Below are 22308 nucleotides of genomic sequence, written 5' to 3'. Positions count from 1 at the left end.
ACCTCCTGTGTTTCAGTTTGTGCCCGCTGCCTCTGGTCCTGTGAACTGTAATCACTGGATTTGCACACATTTTCTTTGCTGCTTTTGTTTTCCTGACTTAGTTGAAAGAAGTGAAGTGTTTGAAGAGTTAGCAGGGTCAAAGTTAGAGCCTTAGAAATAGTTTAAATAAACAGAGGAATAACCTTGATTTTGTTTTAATTAGTGCTGCCTCTGCCTGGTTTTGGAAAAGTGAGAAGATGCACAAAGGATATAACTGGAAAGAATGTTAAAACAAAATATTACCATTAGTTAACTTTAGTCTTTGCTGAAAACGTGACAATGTTAGATTGTAAGTTACTTTTTAGAATGGAAGAATGCTTATATCTGTATATTAAAGTATAAGACTGAGCCATTCAGTCATGCATGAAACTTTCTTCAGGAGAAAACTTTTCCTGTATCTGATTTATCTCCTTTTAGTTAATTTGACTTGCGTTTTTCTCTTAATAGGCACAGGCCTTGTATTTTGTAACTCAACCCATCTTGTAAGACATAGAGCCTCTGACTGATAGAATGAACAAATGAAACAGACTTTTAATTAAACAGATATTTCCCCAATTAGTCTTATTTATCAAGGATCTTACAGGGCAAATAAGCCAGTGGCCAGCTGCACGCTACATGGAATAAACTGCAGACCTTTCCTGAAGTTAGATATCCGTATAATATACAGACATATTAATAACTTGACAGTCTTGCCAAGGAGGCTAAGGGCTAGGAATGGGTTGGAAACCGTATTGCTGAGAAACCTCAAGAGTGGCTGAATCATTTCAGAATTGTGCTGTGGCAGGTGTAGCACAGGGGCTTGTTTCTGTATTACAAGCAGTGATGTTTGCTGTAGGACCAGAGTGAAAGGCATCACAGAAACTGAAGGTAAGATTCCTGTTGAGTCTCCTAGATTTTCATTCTTTGTTTAGGGTATAATTCTTTAACTGTACATAGGTAGCTGAAAAGCAAAAATTAGACTTTTAATCTTGCAGTAAATTTATTTTTCATTGCTTTATCCATGTGACTCTGTAGTTGGTTCTGTTGTAGTCACTGGTTTTACCATGGATGTGCTGGGGAGGCTCAGATGTCCAGCTGTGTACTCAGTGGGGCTCTACAGTGGTTACAGTTGGACTAGAAGCAGGCAGGGTTTTCATATTCCAGGAAAATTTAGGAATTAACACAACTTTAATTATGATGAGAAGTTGTCAAACTTTCAGGCACGTGCAGTGAAACTCCTCGTGTAAATTCAAGTCACCAGATAAGTGCCTGCAAAAGTTCTTGGCAGGGTATATTTTCAATAGATGTTCTACATGATTAAAAAAAAAAAAAAAAAAAACAAAAACCCAAAACCTAATTTTCTGATTTCATGGATCTTTTCCTGGGCATTCCACTTCTGTCTTTGTCCTGCTGATATTAGGGCTAATAACAGAGCTATATTTAGAGGAGCTGCATGTCAGACTCTTTGCTTCCTCCTTTCTACATAAAATTTCCAAGGGTCAAATAGCTGCAACTCTGGGTCAGCTGTGATTTTTAAATAAGGGTACAAATCTGTTCACTGCATTTGTCCTAGTTATCCTAGTCTTTTTTTTATTTTACTTCCGTTTTATGGAGGAAAAGGAAAGTGCATAAAAAATTTTCCCTCTAAAAATGGGCCTGAAAGTAGGAATTACTTTCTCAGGAGTTTGCTACATGGAGTTAAGTCCAATCCACTGACCAAGAATTTTAATGAAACATTTTTCACTGTTTTAATTAGTTCCAGAGAACAAATCCATTTATGAAATTTAGATACTACTCTGGCTTACATCTGTATTGTGAACACTTCACTGAAACAGCTGTAAGTGAAAAGAACATGGTTCGGGTGCAGTATTTTCACTGAAAAATGCTCTCTAAATTTGTTTTTGACAATATTACTCTTGTTGCCCAGCAGATAGCTATATTTTTGGAGAAAGTTATTTATTTCTGAAGGGAGCAAAATATTCACATTTGTTATAAAAAATAATTTAAAATACCACACACTTGCACTAAATTTAGGGGTTTTTACTAAAGTTATTTTTTCAGAAAGTTTTGGGTTTTTAAACATGGGGAAGAGTTTGAGTAAAAATTATTTTTAAAATGACACTTTCAAATTATAAGTTAGCTGGAATATTTGATAGCAAAGACAAGGCAGCTGTATGCTATTTCAGACTAACCTGTGGAGTGGTTCAGTTTTTAATGAAGTCTTATTGCATCAAGTACTTGGAAGAGATTTTTCCTGTCTCACTGAATACCAGTTGTATGTTTCACATACTTACACACTAGCCTGAGTATTTGTTGACACTGAACTAGCCCTATAATTGTATGTGCTTGCTCTGCTGTCTAGGTTTAAGTATTTTTTTTTTAAACATTGGAGATGTACTGAAGGTGTTTGGGCTAAGGGGCAGCACTAGTTGGTCAGCTTATTGCTGAGCTGCCTGAGGAAGTGAGTAATATGGTAATATCGTGTGTGCCTTCCTGCCTTCACTTCGCTGTCTTTATCTGGAGTTACAGGTCTGGCAGAGCTTAGTAGGTTGGTTTCCAAGTTGTTGGTGTGTGAGGTGTGCAAGTGAGACGTGTTAGGAACTGGAACGCAGGGGTGTGCAACGAGGAGCCCCGGCAAGGGACGTGCGCCTGACAGCATTGTGTGGTTCGACCCTTCTGCTGGGGCTAGCATGAGAAAGTTACGTCGTAAACGAGGGGACGCTCACAGGGTGGCCGTGGGGCAAAGGCCTCGTTTCTCCACGCGTGTCGTGGAATTTGGGTTGAGCTGCGTGACGCCCAAGCCCGCGCTGCTGCCACCCTCTCCGCGCCCCGCCGCCCGGGGCCGTTTAACGCCGCCGCTTCAGCGGGTTCACCGCGCCGCCCCGCGCAGCGACGGAGGGAAAACTCCCGTTCCCCTCTGAAAAACGCTCCATCCGCACGGCGGTTACGGAGGGTCGGGCGGTGGCCGGTGTGGAGAGCCAGCCTGAGGCGAATTGCTCCGGGCGCCCCTCAGGGAAGGGGGTGAAGCGCCTCCCGTCGCCAAAGCGGGAACGCCGAGCGCGGCTTCAGCGGAGCGCTGCCGGGCGGCCGGCAACCACACAAAGCGCCGCTCTCCCCTCCCTTTGTCTGCGTGGCTTTGTCTCCTCCGTCCCCCCCCGCCGCGGGCCGGGACTCCCCGCCTCCGCCCGCGGCGGTCCCCTTTGTGCCACCTGCGCGCCGTGGGAACGGCCGCTCGCCCAATCCCCGGCCGGCCCGGCGAGCCGCTCCGTCAGCGCCGTTTTTCGCGTGGCGCCCGCACAGGTGCAAGGACGGCGCGGAAGGCGCTGGGGAGCCCGGGCGCGCCCCGCCGTCCCCCCGCGGGGGGGGATCGTCCCGCCGCGGCCGCCGCCTCCCCTCCTCTCGGCAGCGCGCAGCCTGCGCGTGCGCGAGCGCCGCGCGCTCCTGCTGACTGATACTCCACCCGGGAGGGAGGGAGAGAGAGAGAGAGAGGGCGGCGCGCGCCGCTCCGCATGGAACGCAGAACGCGTCGGGGGGGTGGGTGGAGGGGGAGGGCAGGAGACCGCGAGGGCGGGGCTGGACAGGCGGGCGCGCGCGGAGGGCAGCCCGGAGGGCGGGGCGAGGCGATAACCCTTGCGGAGCTGCCTGGGAGACCCCGGGTTTGGGGCTGCGCCAGCGCGCGCGGCGCCTCCTCCTCTCTTCCCCCCCCGCCTCTCTTCCCCCCCCCCCCCCCCCTCCCGAGCCGAGTGGAAGGGGCTGGGGTTGGTGCCAGCAGCGGCGTGAGCGCTCGAGCGGCCGCCATTTTACGCCAGCTCCAGCACACTGTCCGGACACACCGAGGGAGCGGAGAAGGGGGGCAGCTCCTCAGCACGCCGAGCCGCTAGCCGCGCCCCGAGCCCCTTCGCACGGCGTTTCACCTCCGCAGCGACAGGTCAGGCGCTGGGCGCCGCCGGGCAGGCCGGCGGGTTCGGGCTCGCCGCGGTTCGGAGCGGCGGCAGCCGCCTGCGGAGCGGGGTGGGAGCGGGCCGGGGCCGGGCGGCAGAGGGGGTTGAGGCGGCGGAGGGGAGCTGGCGGGCGGGGCGGGAGGCGCACGCTGGGGCCCTGCAGCGCTGTCGGGCCGGAGCCCGGCTGCCAGGCGCGGCGTGATGGGTGGAGGAGCTGGCTGCCTTCGTGGCCGCTGCTGTCGGGCGGGGGGCGGCCGGGCTGGGCCGGTGCCCGCGCACTAGGCCCCGCAGCTGGCCGGCGCTGGGGAGGCGGCGGCGGCTGGGAGGACCCGGGCCGTCCCCGCGCGTGGCGCGTGGCTCTCGCCTCATTGTCCTGCCGGCTCCGCCGCTCCATTCATTGCCCGTGAGGGGCTGGGCCGGGCCGGGGGGAGTCGTTCCGCAGCGGGGCGAGCCGCGACCTCGATGCCCGGCTTGTGCGTGGGGAGGGGGGTCGCTCTGCTCTCGCGTGCCCCTGATCACGTCGTGGGGCGGTGGGAGGCGGGCAGCGGCGTTTCCCGACCGGGAGATGGGGCTGGCGGCGGGCCCCTGCATTGTTTCGGGGAGAAGTGTGGCTGGGGGGGGGTGGTGGCGGTGGTGGCGGGGCCGGGGCCGGGAGGCGCTGCGAGCTCCCGGCCGAGTGGTGAAATCGGGCCCGGGGTGTTGCAACCGCTCTCCAGGGGGAATAGGGTGAGAGGTGGGGAATGGCTGGGGCTTGGGGTGGGGGGAGCCGCTCCTCCTGCGAGAGTGTGGCGGGGAGGGGGGGAAGTCGGTCACTGGAGGAAGTTGTAGGACATCTGAACGCGCAGAGCACGTGTTTCCATCGGGCTCATGGCGGCTGCCGCTGCTGCCGCCACCGTGGGTGGGTGCGGACTGGGAAGAGCGCTTTGTTCCTCTCGTTTGCCCGGCCGACACGGGAGCGGAGGCGGGAAGGGATCCCGGCCGCGCCTGGGGCCTGGAGGGGCGGCTTGCTCCGGGAGGCAGCGAGTTTGCAACGGGAGGTGGAGGCAGCAGCGGGTGTCAGTGACGGTTTCGCGGTGGTAGCGGCGGCTGCATGTGGCAGATTTGCTCTTCCTCCCACCCCCGCCATTGGCTTCTTGCTCCACTTCTAACTTGTTCGGAGCCTCTTAGGGAGTGTGTTAGAGAGACAGAGAGAGAGAGAGGTGAGTCAGAGTGTCTGGCTGGGTTGTGTAAAACCTGCAGTGAAAGCTACCCCACCCCCGCTAGGCAGTGGTGTTAGGGCTTTCCTTTGTGTTAGTGCTTCTTTTGAGGAATTTTGTGCGTCTTTCAAAGCTGAAAAGTATCAGGGAAGTGGTCTCCGATTTTTTTTTTTTTTTAAAACAAGAATAGGGAAGTCTGTTGCATGTATTGTCACTTGAATTGTTCTACTTGAAGATATTTTTAGCTTAATTATGATGCTTATTGCATTTGAACAGATATCTGGAAACATGGCTACTGAACATGTTAATGGGAATGGTACTGAAGAGCCCATGGATACTTCTTCTGCAGTTACCCATTCTGAGCATTTCCAGACATTGCTTGATGCTGGTTTACCACAGAAAGTTGCTGAAAAACTAGATGAAATTTACGTTGCAGGTAAGATGTAAAACTTGCAAAACCATACTTACAATATATTATTGGATTCTGCTGTCTTTGGGCTAAAATAGCAACTTTTTGTGGTTTCCAAAAGTATGGGAACTGCAGTCTTACCAAAATCTGTGGATGTTTTCCATTCAGTGCTTTAATTTGTCGTAGTATTTTTCAGAGAAAAGTCTTGGGCCAGGCCACTTGGGCTGAGGGGTGGGAAGGAGAAGTATGTGAGTGACTATAGTAACAGCTGGAATAGGCAACAGATGATTTTTAGGAGGAGTAGATGACGTGGTCTTTGTGTATTTTTTTACAGTAGTTGTAGGTAACTGTAAGTAACCGAAGCCTTGGTATTCATCTTCTCATGTAAGTGATACTTTGTGACGTAGTATTTAGTTGGGCTCATGGATGCAAAGGTTATTGTATTGGTTGTCTCAGACATGGTAATAGCTAGCACTTTTTTAAGCTTGGGGTTTTTTTTATTGTGGTGGTCACTTTTAGTGCTGCAGTTTATTTGTCTTTATAGTCTTCTCAAAACATACCAAGGTACCATTGCTAGGCAAGCTAAGTCAGGTTTTGATAGATCCTTCGGAATTCAGTTTCAGGATATTGAAAATAAACTTGGCCTGTATAACATACAGGTTTCACAGAAGTCAAACAAATACGTAAATGTTACTCTGAATCTTAACTTTTTGAGACACTTTTGATGTAAAAAAAAAAAAGGTTAAATACACTTAAGAAATCACTTAGTTCTCTTAAAGGTAAAATATTTAAGTATAGTAAGTTACGTTGATCAGTGATTGATTTTAGGGGTCACTGAAATGTGTTAAACTGATTAAACAAAGATTGCTGCCCAAATATAACTAGTAATTTTTTTTTCTTTTCTCTAGGGCTAGTTGCACATAGTGATCTAGATGAAAGAGCTATTGAAGCTTTAAAGGAATTTAATGAAGAAGGTGCATTGGCAGTGCTTCAGCAGTTTAAAGACAGTGATCTCTCACATGTTCAGGTAATGTTAAGCAATTTCAAATACAGTTGTTGAGGGATGATAAACTACTAGTTGACTGGCAAGAGGTTTGCTTAAGTCTCTTCAGTGATCCATATGTGAAATGAGCACTGTGTTAGTTCAAGGTAAAATTAGATTCTGGCTTGTCATGTTTTCACAACTGAAGATTAATATATCCTTTGCAGAACAAAAGTGCCTTTTTATGTGGAGTCATGAAGACATACAGGCAGAGGGAAAAACAGGGGACCAAGGTGGCAGATTCTAGCAAAGGACCAGATGAGGCAAAAATTAAGGTATGTGCCTAAAAGATAAAAGTTATGCTGTCTGTCTGAGATTTTTCAAAGCTGTTGTGACAGGTACCTTGATTCTTTTGGAACCGTGCTTTTCTTGAAAAGGCTATTTTAGATTATTTGTTGTTATGAAAGCTATCACTTGCATTTTTATCTTACACCTCTTCCTCTTCAAGAGGAAAGATAATATACTGTTAATTACTGGAACTGAATGTGTATAAAAGTGAAAAAGGATTTGACTGTTTTATGTCTAGTGGAGACAGTCATAACTATTTCACAGTTAAAAGTTTTCGGAAACTTGTCAGCATAGATCTTTGAGTTCAGAATGTGTAGCTTCAGCTGCCAGTAGTTGGTTTTTTGTTTCTTTTTTCTTCTGTATTTTTTTTCTTCAGGTTTAAAGTAACTCCACAATAGGTAGGAGATACCACATGTGTCTGAAAAAACAGATTGTAATGGATTTAGGATTTAGCCCACTTCTTATGACATAATCACTGTTTTCATAAACTGTACCCCAAACTGTCTTAGTAATGGACACATTATTTCTTGGACTGAGTCTTTTGCTAGTAGGAGACTCTTATCTCAAGAGTTAGGCATACTATGATTTATTTTAAAATTCTGTGATTAGCAACTTTACCAAAGCTTAAGGAAAGGAGAACCATCTAAGCATGCTTAGTCAATGTCTTAAAAAGTGAGAGAATCTTTCATCTTTAACTTTTCACGTGTAAAGTGCGAAATGAACATGTTATATATTACAAATAACTATGTAGCTTGCAGAACTAGAAAATCTTTTTTCTACTGACTTTGAGGCTGGGATGCCATCAATTATAAATTCAAAAAAAATGAGGCAGTTTTTTGTCACTACCACTTAAACCAACAATATGAGGACTTTGTTAACTAACTTAAAGTAGCATAGCTTTTACTGCTGATGGCTATAGCATTTAAAATAACTTTGCAATTTTCCAGTTGTGAAATTACTAACTCTTTATTATAATTAGGCTTGTTTAATATGCAGTTTCTTTGTGTGTATATTTGCATACTGAATTTCATCTAACATTTTAAATTGGTAGTATATCTGTAACTGTATGCGGTGATTCTAGTGAGGATCAGTTGTGCTGGGATGCTGTATTGTGCTCACAAGGAATTTGAGGAGGGGGAGGATAGGAGAAAGGAAGTAGTACTACCCCTTCAGTGGCTGGATACCTGAAGCAGTCTGTACTGTGTTCCAGGGGTGTAAGCACTTAAACATGTGTTCTTTAACTTCACACTTATGAGTAATCTCATTAAGTGAAGGGAACTCCTGTGCATAAATGTTTGCAGGATCGGACATGCCAAAACAAGAAGTGGCTCAGACTTAAGATCTTTCTAATTAAAGGGAAGCTTACTATTCTATTACTTGATGATTTTTTTTTTTTTTATTGGTATGAAAATGAAGGAATTGGGAAAACTCTATGTAAATCTCTGATTTTCTAGCAGTGTTTTTTTACCTGATAGTTCTGATAATTGTTTTGCAAGTTTCTTGTTGAAGTACTAGCAGTAGGCTTATTTGCCTGTGAGAATTTCAAAGCAGCACAGTTTAATAGGAATTATAATCAAGTCTGTGAATGAAGTGCATCTAAACTAGCTCAATTTGTGTATGATTTTAAAATTTTAAGTTTCTTACTTGAAGGCACTCTTGGAGAGAACTGGCTACACTCTTGATGTGACTACTGGACAGAGAAAGTATGGTGGACCTCCTCCAGAGTCTGTGTATTCGGGACAACAACCTTCTGTTGGTACAGAGGTAAGAAGAAGGAGATGTTTATATACATGTGTTCTTATTAATTGGAAGTATTTTTTTATAACAACACTCTGTATGCCTGTTGTAGATATTTGTGGGCAAGATTCCAAGAGACTTGTTTGAAGATGAACTCGTTCCGTTATTTGAGAAAGCTGGCCCTATATGGGATCTCCGCTTAATGATGGATCCACTAACTGGTCTAAATAGAGGATATGCTTTTGTCACTTTTTGTACTAAAGAGGCAGCTCAGGAAGCTGTTAAGCTGGTAAGTTGTATTACTTGGATTTTTTTTAATTTTTTTTTTTTTTTAAAGAACACTCTCTGGCTTATAAGCAGCTGTCCTGATCATAATCTGATCATAATGCTTAGATACTTAAGATGAAACTGTCATTGTTTGATAACTTCATAAATGTCCACTAGGTGTTGTTAAATATTTCCACATTATGTATAAATTTTTAGTGGCTGCGTTAGGGATGGACAGGAGGGGGGTGGAGGAAGCCGATGGACTGCTGTTTTCGTCCAGTTAGATAAGCCTTTATTTATTAACAAAACTTATATTAGCAATAGTGACTTCTGAGCTGTCTACATCTGGATGCGTGTTGGAGAGAAGTGGTGTTTGGATTGCTGTGGTACAAGGGAAGCGTTGGTCAGGTTGTCTGATTTCTGGTTTGCTTGTGCACCAGCAGAGGGCCCCGTGCTGGAAGAATGTGTCTGAAGTCACAGAATTATTCAGATGGGAAATAATCACTCTTGAGTGTTAAGGTCTGTTCTGTTTGCTGCAACTGACTGGAAAATGTCATAAATCCTACCAGGTTAAAAAGCATTTCCTCTGTTTTATGCAGAGGTGTGAAATAGTTTGATACGAGGAATAGGCTACTCTTAATAAGCTTTCCAGGTTTTATGCATGAAGTATCCATCACTAAAAAAGAGGGAGGAGAGAAACACCACCCTGGTCCTGTCACTGCTCCTTTGTTTTCCTAGCTATGTTGAATTTGATTTTTTTGAGCTAGTTACTACTACATGGATACGGGCAAGATCACTATGCAGGTATGACCCCCTCAAGAGTGCTAACTGTACTCATATAGTGAGGTTAAAATCTATGTCTTGTAATAAGGCACATCTTAAACCGTTAAGGTGCTCTATTGACATATTAAGAATGTAAGTCAGTTGGTGAAGACAAATTAAGCAGAAGATGGGAATGTGTTCTGATGAGTATAGAAATACTTACAAAAGTGGAAGTACAAAAATATCTGATACATGCTGTTTAGCTTTTTAAGAATACTTGGTGTTCCTCTGCACAATCCAAGTATACTGAGGATAACTGCGTATATCTCTTTGTACTGTCATTGTCAACCTAGCTGTTTATATTACATGTGAACTCTTAAGAGCTACACACATGATTTGGCAAAACAGTGAATCAAATCTGGTATGTTCTCAGAGGCACCTAGTAAACAAACAAAAAGGAATTTTTCTTCACTTAGCTGGTTTTTTGCTTAAAGGCAGCACACTCTGAAAAGTCATTCAGGTTGTGTTTCCATAAAAGTAACATCAGATGCTAGCTTCAGTCTTCCACTAGACGATACAAGGGAAGGAGGTACTTGGTGTCTCTTTATATCTGATCTTTGATATGCAGGGAAAAAAGCATTATGTTCTGGTTTTCAGTTAAATAGCTACGGAGTTATGAGTAATAGTTGAAAAGTGTTGAGATTGATGGGGCAGTTTTTCAAGCTCATGCTAACCTCTTTGAGGGCAGGGTTAGTTTTAAATTGGATTCTGTGGCGTTTGTCAGCTTTTGAATGACTTCAGCCATAGTTGGCTGGCTAGCGTGGCATATTATGTTTCCCAAGTTGTATAGGAGTGATTTGCAGGGGTACTAGCAAAATATGACTAGAGCTTAGCTGAAAATCTTGTGTCTATCACTTGTATTAGTTGCGCGTGCACGGGAGGGGCTGTGGAAAGACCTCTAAGAAATGCTGTACCCTTGGTCCTAGCCATTTAAATATTGTAGTATTTTAACAGGTGGTGGTCTTTTTGATACTACCTGTAATCTTCTGATGTGTATACAACTTACTCCCAGCTTTCTGCACACCCTGGGATAGGAGTTCTTTAATTACTTCCCATCTTCTTCCTAGAGGCATTTTTTTTCCTCCCTCTATTTAGTACTCTGAAGTATAGCAGAATATAAAGAGCAGTATAGAGAATAAAAATGCCTGCCTGTAGGCTTCTGAGTAATAAGTGATGGCTGTGAGGCTTTGTCAATACCCAAACTGCAGCAGAGAATAAACTGACCTGTCTTCAGGCTCTGCAGTTGGTGTAACATATTTTGCATACAATTCATACTTGTGTGGCTGTTGTATCATCCACCGTCTTTATAACAACTTAATGTAAAACTGAACTAAAATATTTGGATAAACTTAATGCTGGCTTACCCTGTTCATTAACCAGAAGAAATCTTGCAATGTAAAACGTCAAAGCCTTGGTTTTGTTATGCATATGCATTTTTAAGCCACTTAAAAAAGGGCAGAATTCCCTAAATTGTCTTTGAGACACCTTTGGGGCTGGTCTTGAGACAAAAATTAAATGATGCTATGACCTGATACTGAGAAGACTTACAGATATGAACAGTAGTTAATTTTATGTCCAGTACTTAATCCAGTGTGGTTAACCCTTGCTGGTTAAGTAGAAATGGCATCTCAAATACTGTTCACACAAGCACTGACTGTCAGAAGTCTGATAATTTTTTTTTTTAACCCCAGGCATTTTTTTCCCCATTAGTATGTTTACCTTCTGTTGTAACTCCAGTTGTGGTCTTCTGCACATACGTTCAATTCTTCCTCCTGTTTTGTATGAAGTTTAGATTTCAGTTTTTCAAAAGATTTCTGAGTGATTAAGTTTACTGTAGACATGTACAGGGTAAATATTTGTGAAGTGAAGCTTGTAGGAAAACATACTGAAAACTATAGTGGCATACAGTGTGTTTTTGACTAGAGCAAGTGTAAGCTTGATCAAAGTACAGGTACAGGTGAATTATGCAAATATGCCCCTTAAGCAGTTTGCCAGCTGTGCAAGGCAGTACAACTTGCCATTTGCTGCTGGAAATAAGCTAAAATTGCTGGTGGATTTAAGTGGATAAAATGACAGACCTTAGACATACTTTGACCTGTTTAGGCGTAGATTCTTATAGAATTTAGAAAAAAAAAATTACATCTATTATAATGTCTAGAGGGTAGTAATATCTTTGTCACTAACTTCGGGCATTAATTCACTGATGACAGGAGGGGGGAAGCAGTGTACTGACATACATGATTTGGTAGCCTGTTTTGGCACTTTACCCAGGTCATGATTTGGGCCTGTTCATGTCTAAGTTTACAGATGGTGTGTAAACTATTTACCTAAAACACACCAACTCTATGTTCTACAGCACCTAATTCAAGACTCTTTGTCTGTGTTAAGAGAAACATACCATGAAAAGTGGTAGTTAATGTATTGTAATGTGAAAAAACTCCTAGAAGCTACTGTCAATGTGGAATTGCAATATGGTAAAATATTTTTTAAGCTATGAAATATTATTTTGTTGTCATGAGTTGTATGAGAGGTTCTTCTTGGATTGAATGTGTAGCCAAATTTTGGTCTTAGACTTTAAAAGGAACAGTCTGATTATCTATAGAATAGAATATTTCAGTTGGAAGGGACCTATAACGATCATCTCGTCCAGCTGCTTGAACACTTCAGAGCTGACTGAAAGTTAAAGCGTGTTGTTAAGGGCATTGTCCTGATGCCTCTTAAACACTGACAGGTTTGGGGCAGTGACGGCCTCTCTAGGAAGCCTGTTCCAGTGTTTGACCATCCTCTCAGTAAAAAAAAAAAAAAAAGCTTCCTAATGTAAAGAAATGTTTCCTAGTGTACATTTCAGTTAATGAAAAATTAGTTTGTGTCTTGTTTCCAGACTAATAAACTATCAACTTTCAAAAAGGTATTTCTTTAAAGGATTTTTTTAAGCTACTGTAATCTGTCTCTTCATTAATGTGTGTAAGTCTGTTTATTCATGATCATAAGTATAATATATATATATACACAGTGTTCTTATGCAGCTCTTTCCTACTTTAAAATGAACTGTTCCTCTGCCACATGGGGAACAGATACGGAGATAGAAGTCTTTTACTGTATCCTACTATGTTTTGAGATGTAATTAGTTGGGAAGATACCACTCCAGATCCTTTTCACATGTACAGTTCTCTGTTTTGCTCACTTTTGGTACAGTTGTCTAGCTTATAAAATTTTCAATTATGTAGTTTTTGTTTGCAAGAGATAAATATAAATAAATATCTTCACCCTGATTTTAGTGCACAAAACAAGAAGGGGTGTGGGAGAACTTGCTTATGCAGGAAGGTTTACCACCAAACACAAAATAATTTGTAGAATAAATAGCTAGATTAAATTTTAAAAAGCTGTCCTACTACTTGTCAATAAGATGTTGACCACAAAATACATTCTCCTAGCTAAAGAACTGTCTGTTGCAGGGCTTCCAGTTGGAAAGGGGTTGATGTACCACCAGTTGACCTCCCTGCTGCTTATTTGGATGATGCATGTCTGTGTCTGCATCTCAATGAAAGGCATTTTTTGTCAACAGATGTCTACAGTAATACTTTTTTTTTTTTTTCCTTAAACTGCTGACTTGTTCAGGGTGTCTTTTAAACAATCTGTTATGGGAGAGGCATTTGAACAGAAGTCTTAGGATTTCAAGTCAGTAGAAGGTTCTTCTTGCTGTTTACTATGTTTACGTGCATTATCTATGTGCTTTGGAAAGTATTTGCCAATTGCTTCTGCACACTTTGTGGAGAAGACCTGATCGTGGTTCTCTTTCTTTTGTTAACTATGGAACTTTAGAAGGGAATCTGACTTGAATTGTAACTCTTGTCTTGGATTATACACAATTCAAGGATTCATAAATGCAATCTATAGAAGAACTTGCTTTTTTTCCTGCACTGTTGTGAAGGGAGAAGCCTTGACCTTGATGACTTGGACATAAGATTTACCTTTCATAGTTCTACATGAAAAAGCCTCTAAAGAAACATGTATTAAGAAAAAGGCTTGAACAAGAAGGGAAGCATAATTGTTGGCTGAAATTGTTGAGGTATCTTAGAGAGCATGAGTATACTTCAGAACAGTTGAATGTACATCATAAGAATGTGTTAAGCTCCAAAGAATTTAGTAATATATTAAATGCTATGTTTGCAAAAGTAAAATATTTGGTATGCTGCTGTTGGAGGAGAGTGAAAATTACCTGTAACTGATGATTGTCCAATTATTTTTCTTTCAGTACAACAACCACGAAATTCGTTCTGGAAAACACATCGGTGTATGCATCTCTGTTGCCAATAATAGGCTTTTTGTTGGTTCTATCCCTAAGAGTAAAACCAAGGAGCAAATTGTTGAAGAATTTAGCAAAGTAACAGGTAGGTCAATAACTATGTTTTGTAGATCTGGAGAGATGTCAAACATGATCAGTGATGAACCCTCTTCATCATCTTTTGGCTTATGATTGAATGATGATGATTCCAAATGAAGACCACTTAGCATTTGTCCTGACTTTTAGGTGTTTTTTCTAAACAGTTGTTGTGCTGAGGGCTGAAACATTTGTGATTAGACTAGATGTGTGGTTCCAAGTTTTACCTAGTGAATAAGTGTTTAAAAAAGCCATTCAAAGAAATAGGTGGTTTAATTATTTCAATAATGGATGTTTTAAAACTTTTCGAGACTAAACTGAAGCAGGTTAGGGGATGTAACTAGTTCTGTGCTTCAGAATTCGTAGTGATTTGATAAGGATCTCTTTTTGGTAACGGGCTATAAACTCGCAAAGGTGGCTTTCTCTGTTACCAAATTATATACTTGGGATTACTTGGAGCAACACTGAAACTTTTTTAGATGTCTCAAAATCATGCTGCTTTGATCTCTTGTAGTTCAGACATCCGTGGAAAAAACACACGTTAAGTGATGTAAATTTTAAGGGATTGAGAGATGAACTGACAAAACATGATTTTTTGCTATCCTTATCTCTTCTCCGTTCAGTTAGAGGAAAGGTACTCTTCCATAGCTACTAAGCTTTTTTCACTTAGTAAAATGGAACCTAAGTCAGGATAGTCTAATGTCTCTTTGAAAATGTTGGTCTTGAAGGTAGGGAAATTTTAATATGTACATGGTCTCAAAAGTCTAGTGTGTTCATGCTTTTTTGGAACCACTTGTCAGATGCACACTTAGCAGAAATATAATCCCTACTTTCTAATACAAATTTGTGTATCGAAGCCATAACCAATAAATACTTTGCTTAATTTCAGAGGGTCTTACAGATGTCATATTGTATCATCAGCCTGATGACAAGAAAAAGAACCGAGGTTTCTGTTTCCTTGAATATGAAGATCACAAAACTGCTGCTCAGGCCAGGCGTAGGTTAATGAGCGGCAAAGTGAAAGTCTGGGGAAATGTTGTTACGGTTGAATGGGCTGACCCTATAGAAGACCCAGATCCCGAAGTCATGGCAAAGGTAATAAAGCTATAAGGGAACCATAATATATTTAAAGTGCCTTGTTCCAGAGTAAGTACTTCCTCACATTAGCCTAAGTGTAAATAGCATCTTTTGGCCTTCCTGACAGAGATGTTGTAGGTGAGATGATAAAAGTATGAACACACACTAGAATAGATGAGAATTTAAAAACTCTATTGGCTGATGTTATTTTGTGCTCCCAAGGCTGAATGTTGAATGTAATTCTTGCCAAAATGATGTAGACTGAGGTACTTAATTTCTCATCTGGAAGTGGTGGTGGTGGTGACTCCAAAAATTAAAATTATTTTGTAGCTTAATATTTGGAGGGACAGAAATCTAGATACGATCACAGAACAAGCCTTAATTCTTTTTAACCCTGAAACTGTATGTTTATCGCTTTAGAATTGGAACATGTCAGTATAACATTTTCAAAGTTGCCTTTAGCAGGTACTTCTGAGACCTTAGGCAATTACTGTGTGTTTGGAACTCTGTATCTTTATTTTTAGTTTGGGTGGATTAATTCCTTCAAATATTAAGACTAGTAATATTTTGGATTTTGAATACTTCAGTGAAACTGAAGTCTGAACTGTTAACATTTTGAAGTACGTTGCAGCAGTTGTTTTATATATGTGTGATATTTTGCCAGAAACAAATTACCTGATTTTTTTTTTCCATCAGATAATACCCATCCCTGTTTGGTTTTTTTTCAGTTATGTTGTGTAGCTGAGCTGTTTAATGGAAACTCCTAGCTAGCCCATATCCTCATCTCTTTGCTTGCTTTTTGTCTCTGCTTTTACTCTCATCTGAGAGACGTCACTTGCTGGAGTCCTACTTTCATGGACCTAGTAAGATACCTTGGCTGGGATCTCCTCTTTGGTGAACCATAAGGGAAAAGGGTTGGGGTAGGGGCTCATTTTAGGGAAAAAGCTGCTTTTGTAATACAGGTATTACAGAAGCTTTTGGACTACCCTGTCTGCAAACTTTATTTTTCTTGCCCAGCATAATAGACTATCAGCAACAGGGATGAATCTTGCAGGTAAAATTTGTCAAAGACGGCACTTCCTAAATATGGCAGCCTATCTATCTGTTCAGTTCCTTGGCTCAAAAAGAGATGAGACCTAATCCAGCAAACTGTTAAAATAAATTAACAGGAACTTCTGCTGACATGACTGAATAGATGAGCAGGATGTGACAGGGAACGTAACTAGATGTCTTTCCTAAGTAAGTTTACAGATGTGGGGAGTGAAAGGCTGGAGAAGGTAAAGCTTGATAGTGATTTGCCACCTTTAATACACAGTTTTTGGAATGTGTTAATGCCTTGTTTTGTATTTGAAATGGGACATGAAAAGGGAAGAAACATAAATACAGAAAATGGGCAGAAAATCAACTTGTATACGTCTAGTGCCATATGCCAAAGATAAGGCATAGAGCCTGGGTTGAAGGTGCATGGCAAAGTGAGACTGTGAAGGAGAATGCTGAAAAAGTATGGAACATCTAGCTTGTGTCTGAAGGCAGAAGTTGAGACAAGTATTGGTGTCTGACATTTCTTGCTGGATGTGTCCCTTACTTTATTCTTGCAACAAGGAAAGTCTCTACTCCAGTCTTTCCTTCCCACTTACTGTACATTTGGAGAAACTCTGACCACATCGGGCACTTTTGGAAGTGTTAGGTTTACTCTCTGTTGTTTATTGCTGTCTTTCTCCTAAGAGAGCAGCTGAGCTGCTGCTGCTGTCAGTGATCTCCCAGATGTGAGCTGCAGATTGGCTATCATTGCTTATGAGTACTATCAATGAGGAGCAAAGGGAGAGCTGTTGACCCTTGTCGTCTTACACATTCCTGTGGTAGAAGGCTCTGGAGGAAACTCCCTGAGTAGGAGGAATAGATTGCTTTTATCAGAATAATCATCTGATCTGGCAATTTTCTTGTCAGGACTGCTAGAAAAGCAAGTCCGTAAGAACAAACTATGGAGAAGACAAATTCACCTTTGTAGCCTGAAGGTGAACAGCATTGTTCTAAATACCTCATAGAAGCAGCATGTCATTTCATCAATATATGGACACCTACTAATTTAAATTTCTGAAATGTTTACTTGAGCCTTTTTTCGTTTCTCCTCCAGACTTTTGCTTAAATGTAATGGAGAGTACAGTATAGATGCATACTTAAAATTTAAATGGGCTGTTAGCTTAAATATGAAGTACCTTGATCATTATGAAGTAGAAAGCTAGATTCTGAAGCCAGACATACGTGCTACAGGAGATTAGTGCTTGTACTGACAGATCAGAGTATAGTTGGGTATGTAATTGATGTCTGATCCAAAGTGAACTTTTTTTCCAACTTCCAGTAACTGTGTTGATATCTTAATTTCTCTTAAGAATTATTTTGATGCCTCTCACCTGTAGTACAGATAAATTTCTTAATGTTTTACTTGATTTCTGTAGCATAGCTGAAGCTACAGAGGACGTTCTGGAGTGGCAGGTTAAGCAGCTAAATGAAGTCATATGCTTGTGGCTGCCTGGTAGATTGCAGGCTAGGAGACAGGGCCAGTAACCCTTGGAGAATGTGGTAATGGAGTCTGAAGTGTTTGTGCTGTAGGTAAGAGGAGGAAAAGGAGCAGATCCCAGAAGCTTTGGGGGTAGTCTAATCTTAAGCTATTTGGAAAGTGGGTTTTGTCTTTCAGACAAAATGCTGCTACTGGGTATATTGTGTGTTAGTTGTGTATTTATGGATCTTTGGTTGTGTTATCTTCCTTAATGAAGAGGACTTCCTTCCCCCCCCGCCCTTCCCTCTTAAGATAGCTTAAATGAAGTAAAAATGGGTTTATCTTCTCTCAACCTATGCTTTAACCTGCCTCCTAGCTTTGACATCTTTGACTGGTTTAGCTATGCTTTTAAAATGTAACATGACCAAAGGTGTTAATATTTTAACTGTTAGAGATTAATAGATTTGTCTAGACTGTAAAAATTAAATCAGTTGCTTTTTTTTTATTCTTTAAAAAGCATTGTGTTACTGCAGCTTGTAACAAAAAAGTGATGATTTTTGAGGTTTTTAATCATGTCTGACACTATGTCAGTCATTGTGGGTTTATTAGTGAAAACTACTTAGGATTCCTCATGAGATTCTAGTTTTCATCCTTTCCTAAAGTACAAGAATAAGGACCATTTGTTAGAAGGTTATCAGTTTTTAAAACTATTGATTACACTACAAAACTTCCTGTAATTAATTTTCATGAATTAAGGTTAACGTAGCAATTAGGACAGTTTACTAAAAATTATTATAACATGGGTAACAAAAAATAAAGGTGGCTCTTGCCATGAAGGCTTGTAGGAGCTTAACACAGGATAAAGGAAGCAGCTTTCCGTGTGGAGCTAGCTGTGACTTCTATAATATTCCTGAGAATCAACAAGAGTAACTATTGCCAAAGACTAGAGTTGATATACTGGGTCAGATTTATGATCTGTAGTATCCCTTCTTCCAAACTCTGCATCGCATCCTAGTTTGGCTAGTGAGAGAGACAAAGATTTATGGAAGTCTGTTTGGTTTATTTGTATCTTAATTACATGGTGATTCTTACCAAAAGGGTGTCTGGGTTTATTGAGTTCCTGTATGTGGTGGGAGTAGAGATTATAGCTCTGCTTCAAAAATTGAAGCATGCTTTCTTTGGTTCCTTCACACCCTGTTTTGTGTTGACCGTCAGGATTAGGAGCAGGAAGTCAGTGCTGCCATGTACAATGTTCTCTTTTTGTCACCAGCTAGTTTGAAACCACTAGTAGTGGAGGGGATGTGAACAGAGCTTGCAGGTCTTTGCAGCTGCATTGTAGGCAGGTAAGACTGTGAGCCTTTTTTGGCAGTAGGAGGTGAACTGTCAGGTGGCAGCATATGGAAGACACCCTCCCAACAAATCAAAGAGGCTTGTAAATTGTTAGAATTCATGGATGACATCATTCAAATATGCTTACGTACAGTCATTTAGTGCAACCTCAGTGTGAATGCAGTCTTGACTTTGAATTCAGAGTGGTCACTAACGTACGCGATTCTTGGTGTCCAGTGTGCGTTGTCTGCTATATTGAATAAGAGTATAGTTTAAGCCTTTGTCAAACTGCTCTTTATTTTCTTTTATCGTAAGCAGTTGGTGGCTGCTGAAACTTTATATTGATGATTTAGTCACTATCAGGCAGTTAATTGGGCATATCTCAATAGTTGAAAGATAACCGAGCTCTGTGATCTTAGCATAGCAGTCTTTGTGTAGCTTAAGAGCCCTATTGCATGCTTTAGAGAGCTGGGGGAGGGAATAGACTTTCAGAGTTATTTGGAATTGGCTGTTCCTCAAGGGAAGGACACAGTTTGACTTGTGAGAAAGTCCAAGGGTGACTTGTTGGTGTCAGCCTTAGTATCGCCTTCTGTCTCATTCTCTCTTCTAGCTGTGGATTCAGGTCACTGAGTGCCTCTCAGGCAAGCACAGTCCTGATGCTAGGTATTTGGTGTAGCTATAGCATGGGAGCCACAAGTTAAGCAGCTTGAGAGCTGCAGGCCTGTCACCCCTGACCTAGATATTATAGCAATGATTGTTCTGCAAATACCTGAGCAAAAACCTGTCTAAACAATGAAATGTTTTGATAAGTTAATTATTTTGTCTGTAACCAATCCTGGTTGCCTTATTTCAAGTTTGAAAGTGTTCCAAGTTGAAAATGACTGCTACTAGGATTCTTTTAAACATTAACACAAATTGGATTGACTTTCAGGATACTAACGCTTATGTAATCATATTTGAAAACAGATTTAATATTGCTGTCAGGGAATTTTGGAGCTAACTCATGCTGTATGTATATATAAATATACATATTCATGTATATAAAATGCTGTACATAAAATGTAATGATGTTTTCAGTACTGCCAATAGTAATGACTTGCAAAACTTCATTTTGTGTTTTGGAATTAAATCATACTTCTAAGTCTTTTTTTTGTCTTTTTTTTTTTTTTTTTTCTTCCAGGTAAAAGTTTTGTTTGTACGCAATCTTGCCAATACTGTAACAGAGGAGATACTAGAAAAGGCCTTCAGTCAATTTGGAAAGCTAGAGCGAGTGAAGAAGCTGAAAGACTATGCTTTCATTCACTTTGATGAACGGGATGGTGCTGTAAAGGTAAGTGAAGAGGACTGTAACTATGTAAGTAGTGACTAAGCATAACATTTAGAAGCTTCTTTTAACTTGAGAAAAAGCTCTGTCTGGAGAAATGGTAACACATTGTCACTGATAACTTTGTCCTCTCTGGGTGTCTCCTAGGAAGACGCAGTTGCTAGCTTGAAAAGTGGATCTTAGATGCACCTATCCTAAGTAATTCTGCTGATGAGTATCTAAGGTTGTCTTTGAAACTGAAGTGCCAGAAGTTGAATGACTCTTCTCACCAAATTATTGGTAGAATCTTGTCCTGGTTTCTCTAGGGCAGGTGATAAAAACTTAATCTTCTTGTTTTCCATGAACAGAATGACTTCCTTTTATTGAATGGAATAAGCACCTTTTCTTTTTGATGAGAGGTGCTGGACAATTGAGTAATTGTCATTCCTGGATTTTACTAGCCTGGACTTGGTGGTTTTTCTCCTGTCATCTCTCCTTAGGAAGAGAAAGTGTAATTCCTCTCCTGCCTATAGTCTTACCTATTTTTTATGTTCTGTGGGAGGATGCAGGATACAAGGGGATTAAGTTTTTCTAACTCATCCAGATGCCTTAAAGCAAATGCTTAGGAAGATGATGGAAAGACTGTTTTCATAGGATATGTATCCCATCAAGGCATAGCCATGTAGAATCTCTCAAAGTGGTAGAATATTTAGGATTCCCCTGCTTGAATTCAACTTGTAGCAATTACTGTGACCTGTGAGAACTGTGTGTGCGTGTTGGTGGGGTTTTTGTTGGTTTTTATTTTTTTGTTGGTGGTAGTTGGTTTTGGGATTTTTTTGAGATCAGAATAAGACTATTCTAATTTGGCTTCTGGTTTAAAAAGAAAGTTACATTTATTATAATTAAAATAAAGGGATAAAAGCATATACTAATCTCTAGCTTTAGTAGTGTTTGCATGTGTGCCGACATTAGAAATTTATTCCCTTATTGCAGAATCTGTACTTTGAGAGGATAGTTCCATCACTTCATTAGCTGAAACAGTTTGCAAAGATTGAAGCCTGTTTACAGTTCTGAGTGGAAGATTTCTAAATGATACACGCAGTCCTGGGTTTGAGAGTGAAGTTAAGAGGAAACTCATAACTCTGGAACCCATGATATGCTGTCTGATTATTTTAAATTATTTTTTTAGCTTTATATTGTTATTGTAGCTCTGAATAACAAATTTTAAAATGCCTGCTCTAAAAGATAGAATGAAATTAATAACATCAGATATGCTTAGAAGTATATTTAAAGTCTGGTTAATTCCTTCAGGCAATGGAAGAAATGAATGGCAAAGATTTAGAGGGAGAAAACATTGAAATTGTTTTTGCTAAGCCACCAGATCAAAAAAGGAAAGAACGGAAAGCTCAGAGACAAGCGGCTAAAAATCAGATGTAAGTGTAAATGCATGCACATATGTTGTATTACTTCTGAAAGACATGTACACTCCTACAGAATTAGAACTTCTGGGTATTTTAGTAGGTATACTACAGTGTATACAGGTTTTCTGGCTTCTCTGAAAATGTTGGATTGATTTAAGTTGTTCGCATTTTACTTAACATCTAGTAGTGGTGTGGTGAGAATTCAGATACAGTTTTGCTGTGCTCATTGAGTGTGAGGGCACCAGAGGGAATATTGAAGGTCATGAAACATACATACTTCTTCCTTTTTGATCTAAACTTCCATGTACTTCTGCACCGATACGTCATGTGGATGAACTTAGCAACATGTGCTCCTCCCAGTGGACTAAGCAGTGCTGATACAGCCTCCCCTGTTCAGTGAAGTACTCACTGAAAGGAGGATCCCAACATTCTTTTTTGCCGCTTCCAAAAGATAGATCTGCTCATGAAGCTTATAAACTCATACTAATAGATATCTTGCACTAATAAATGCTGAACTTCGGCAGGAAGTATTTCTTGCTAGTATGTTCTGCTTAATGTTCTCATGTGTTTTTCTTCTTGG

General features: G+C 41.1%; 1 protein-coding gene across 6 annotated transcripts in view; it reads left to right on the top strand.

The window, feature by feature from the left end:
* The window catches only part of SYNCRIP (synaptotagmin binding cytoplasmic RNA interacting protein), a 46263-nt gene that overhangs the window by 16126 nt on the left and 7829 nt on the right, over window positions 1–22308 (top strand). For 3 of the 6 annotated variants that reach the window (XM_075747642.1, XM_075747641.1, XM_075747640.1), the window contains 9 exons: window positions 5432–5591; window positions 6473–6591; window positions 6774–6881; window positions 8545–8658; window positions 8744–8920; window positions 13976–14111; window positions 14991–15196; window positions 20185–20334; window positions 21619–21740. In XM_075747642.1, coding sequence (XP_075603757.1) covers window positions 5444–5591; window positions 6473–6591; window positions 6774–6881; window positions 8545–8658; window positions 8744–8920; window positions 13976–14111; window positions 14991–15196; window positions 20185–20334; window positions 21619–21740 — 1280 coding nt within the window. In that variant the 5' untranslated portion in view covers window positions 5432–5443. Of the gene's footprint in view, window positions 1–3611; window positions 3947–5431; window positions 5592–6472; window positions 6592–6773; window positions 6882–8544; window positions 8659–8743; window positions 8921–13975; window positions 14112–14990; window positions 15197–20184; window positions 20335–21618; window positions 21741–22308 lie in introns of those variants that run through there. The other 3 variants (XM_075747643.1, XM_075747639.1, XM_075747644.1) reach the window with 3 other exon arrangements.

The sequence above is a fragment of the Balearica regulorum genome, chromosome 3 (genome assembly GCF_011004875.1).
Source record: "Balearica regulorum gibbericeps isolate bBalReg1 chromosome 3, bBalReg1.pri, whole genome shotgun sequence".
Taxonomy (NCBI): Eukaryota; Metazoa; Chordata; class Aves; order Gruiformes; family Gruidae; genus Balearica; species Balearica regulorum.
This window is presented reverse-complemented; position numbering and strand designations above follow the sequence as displayed.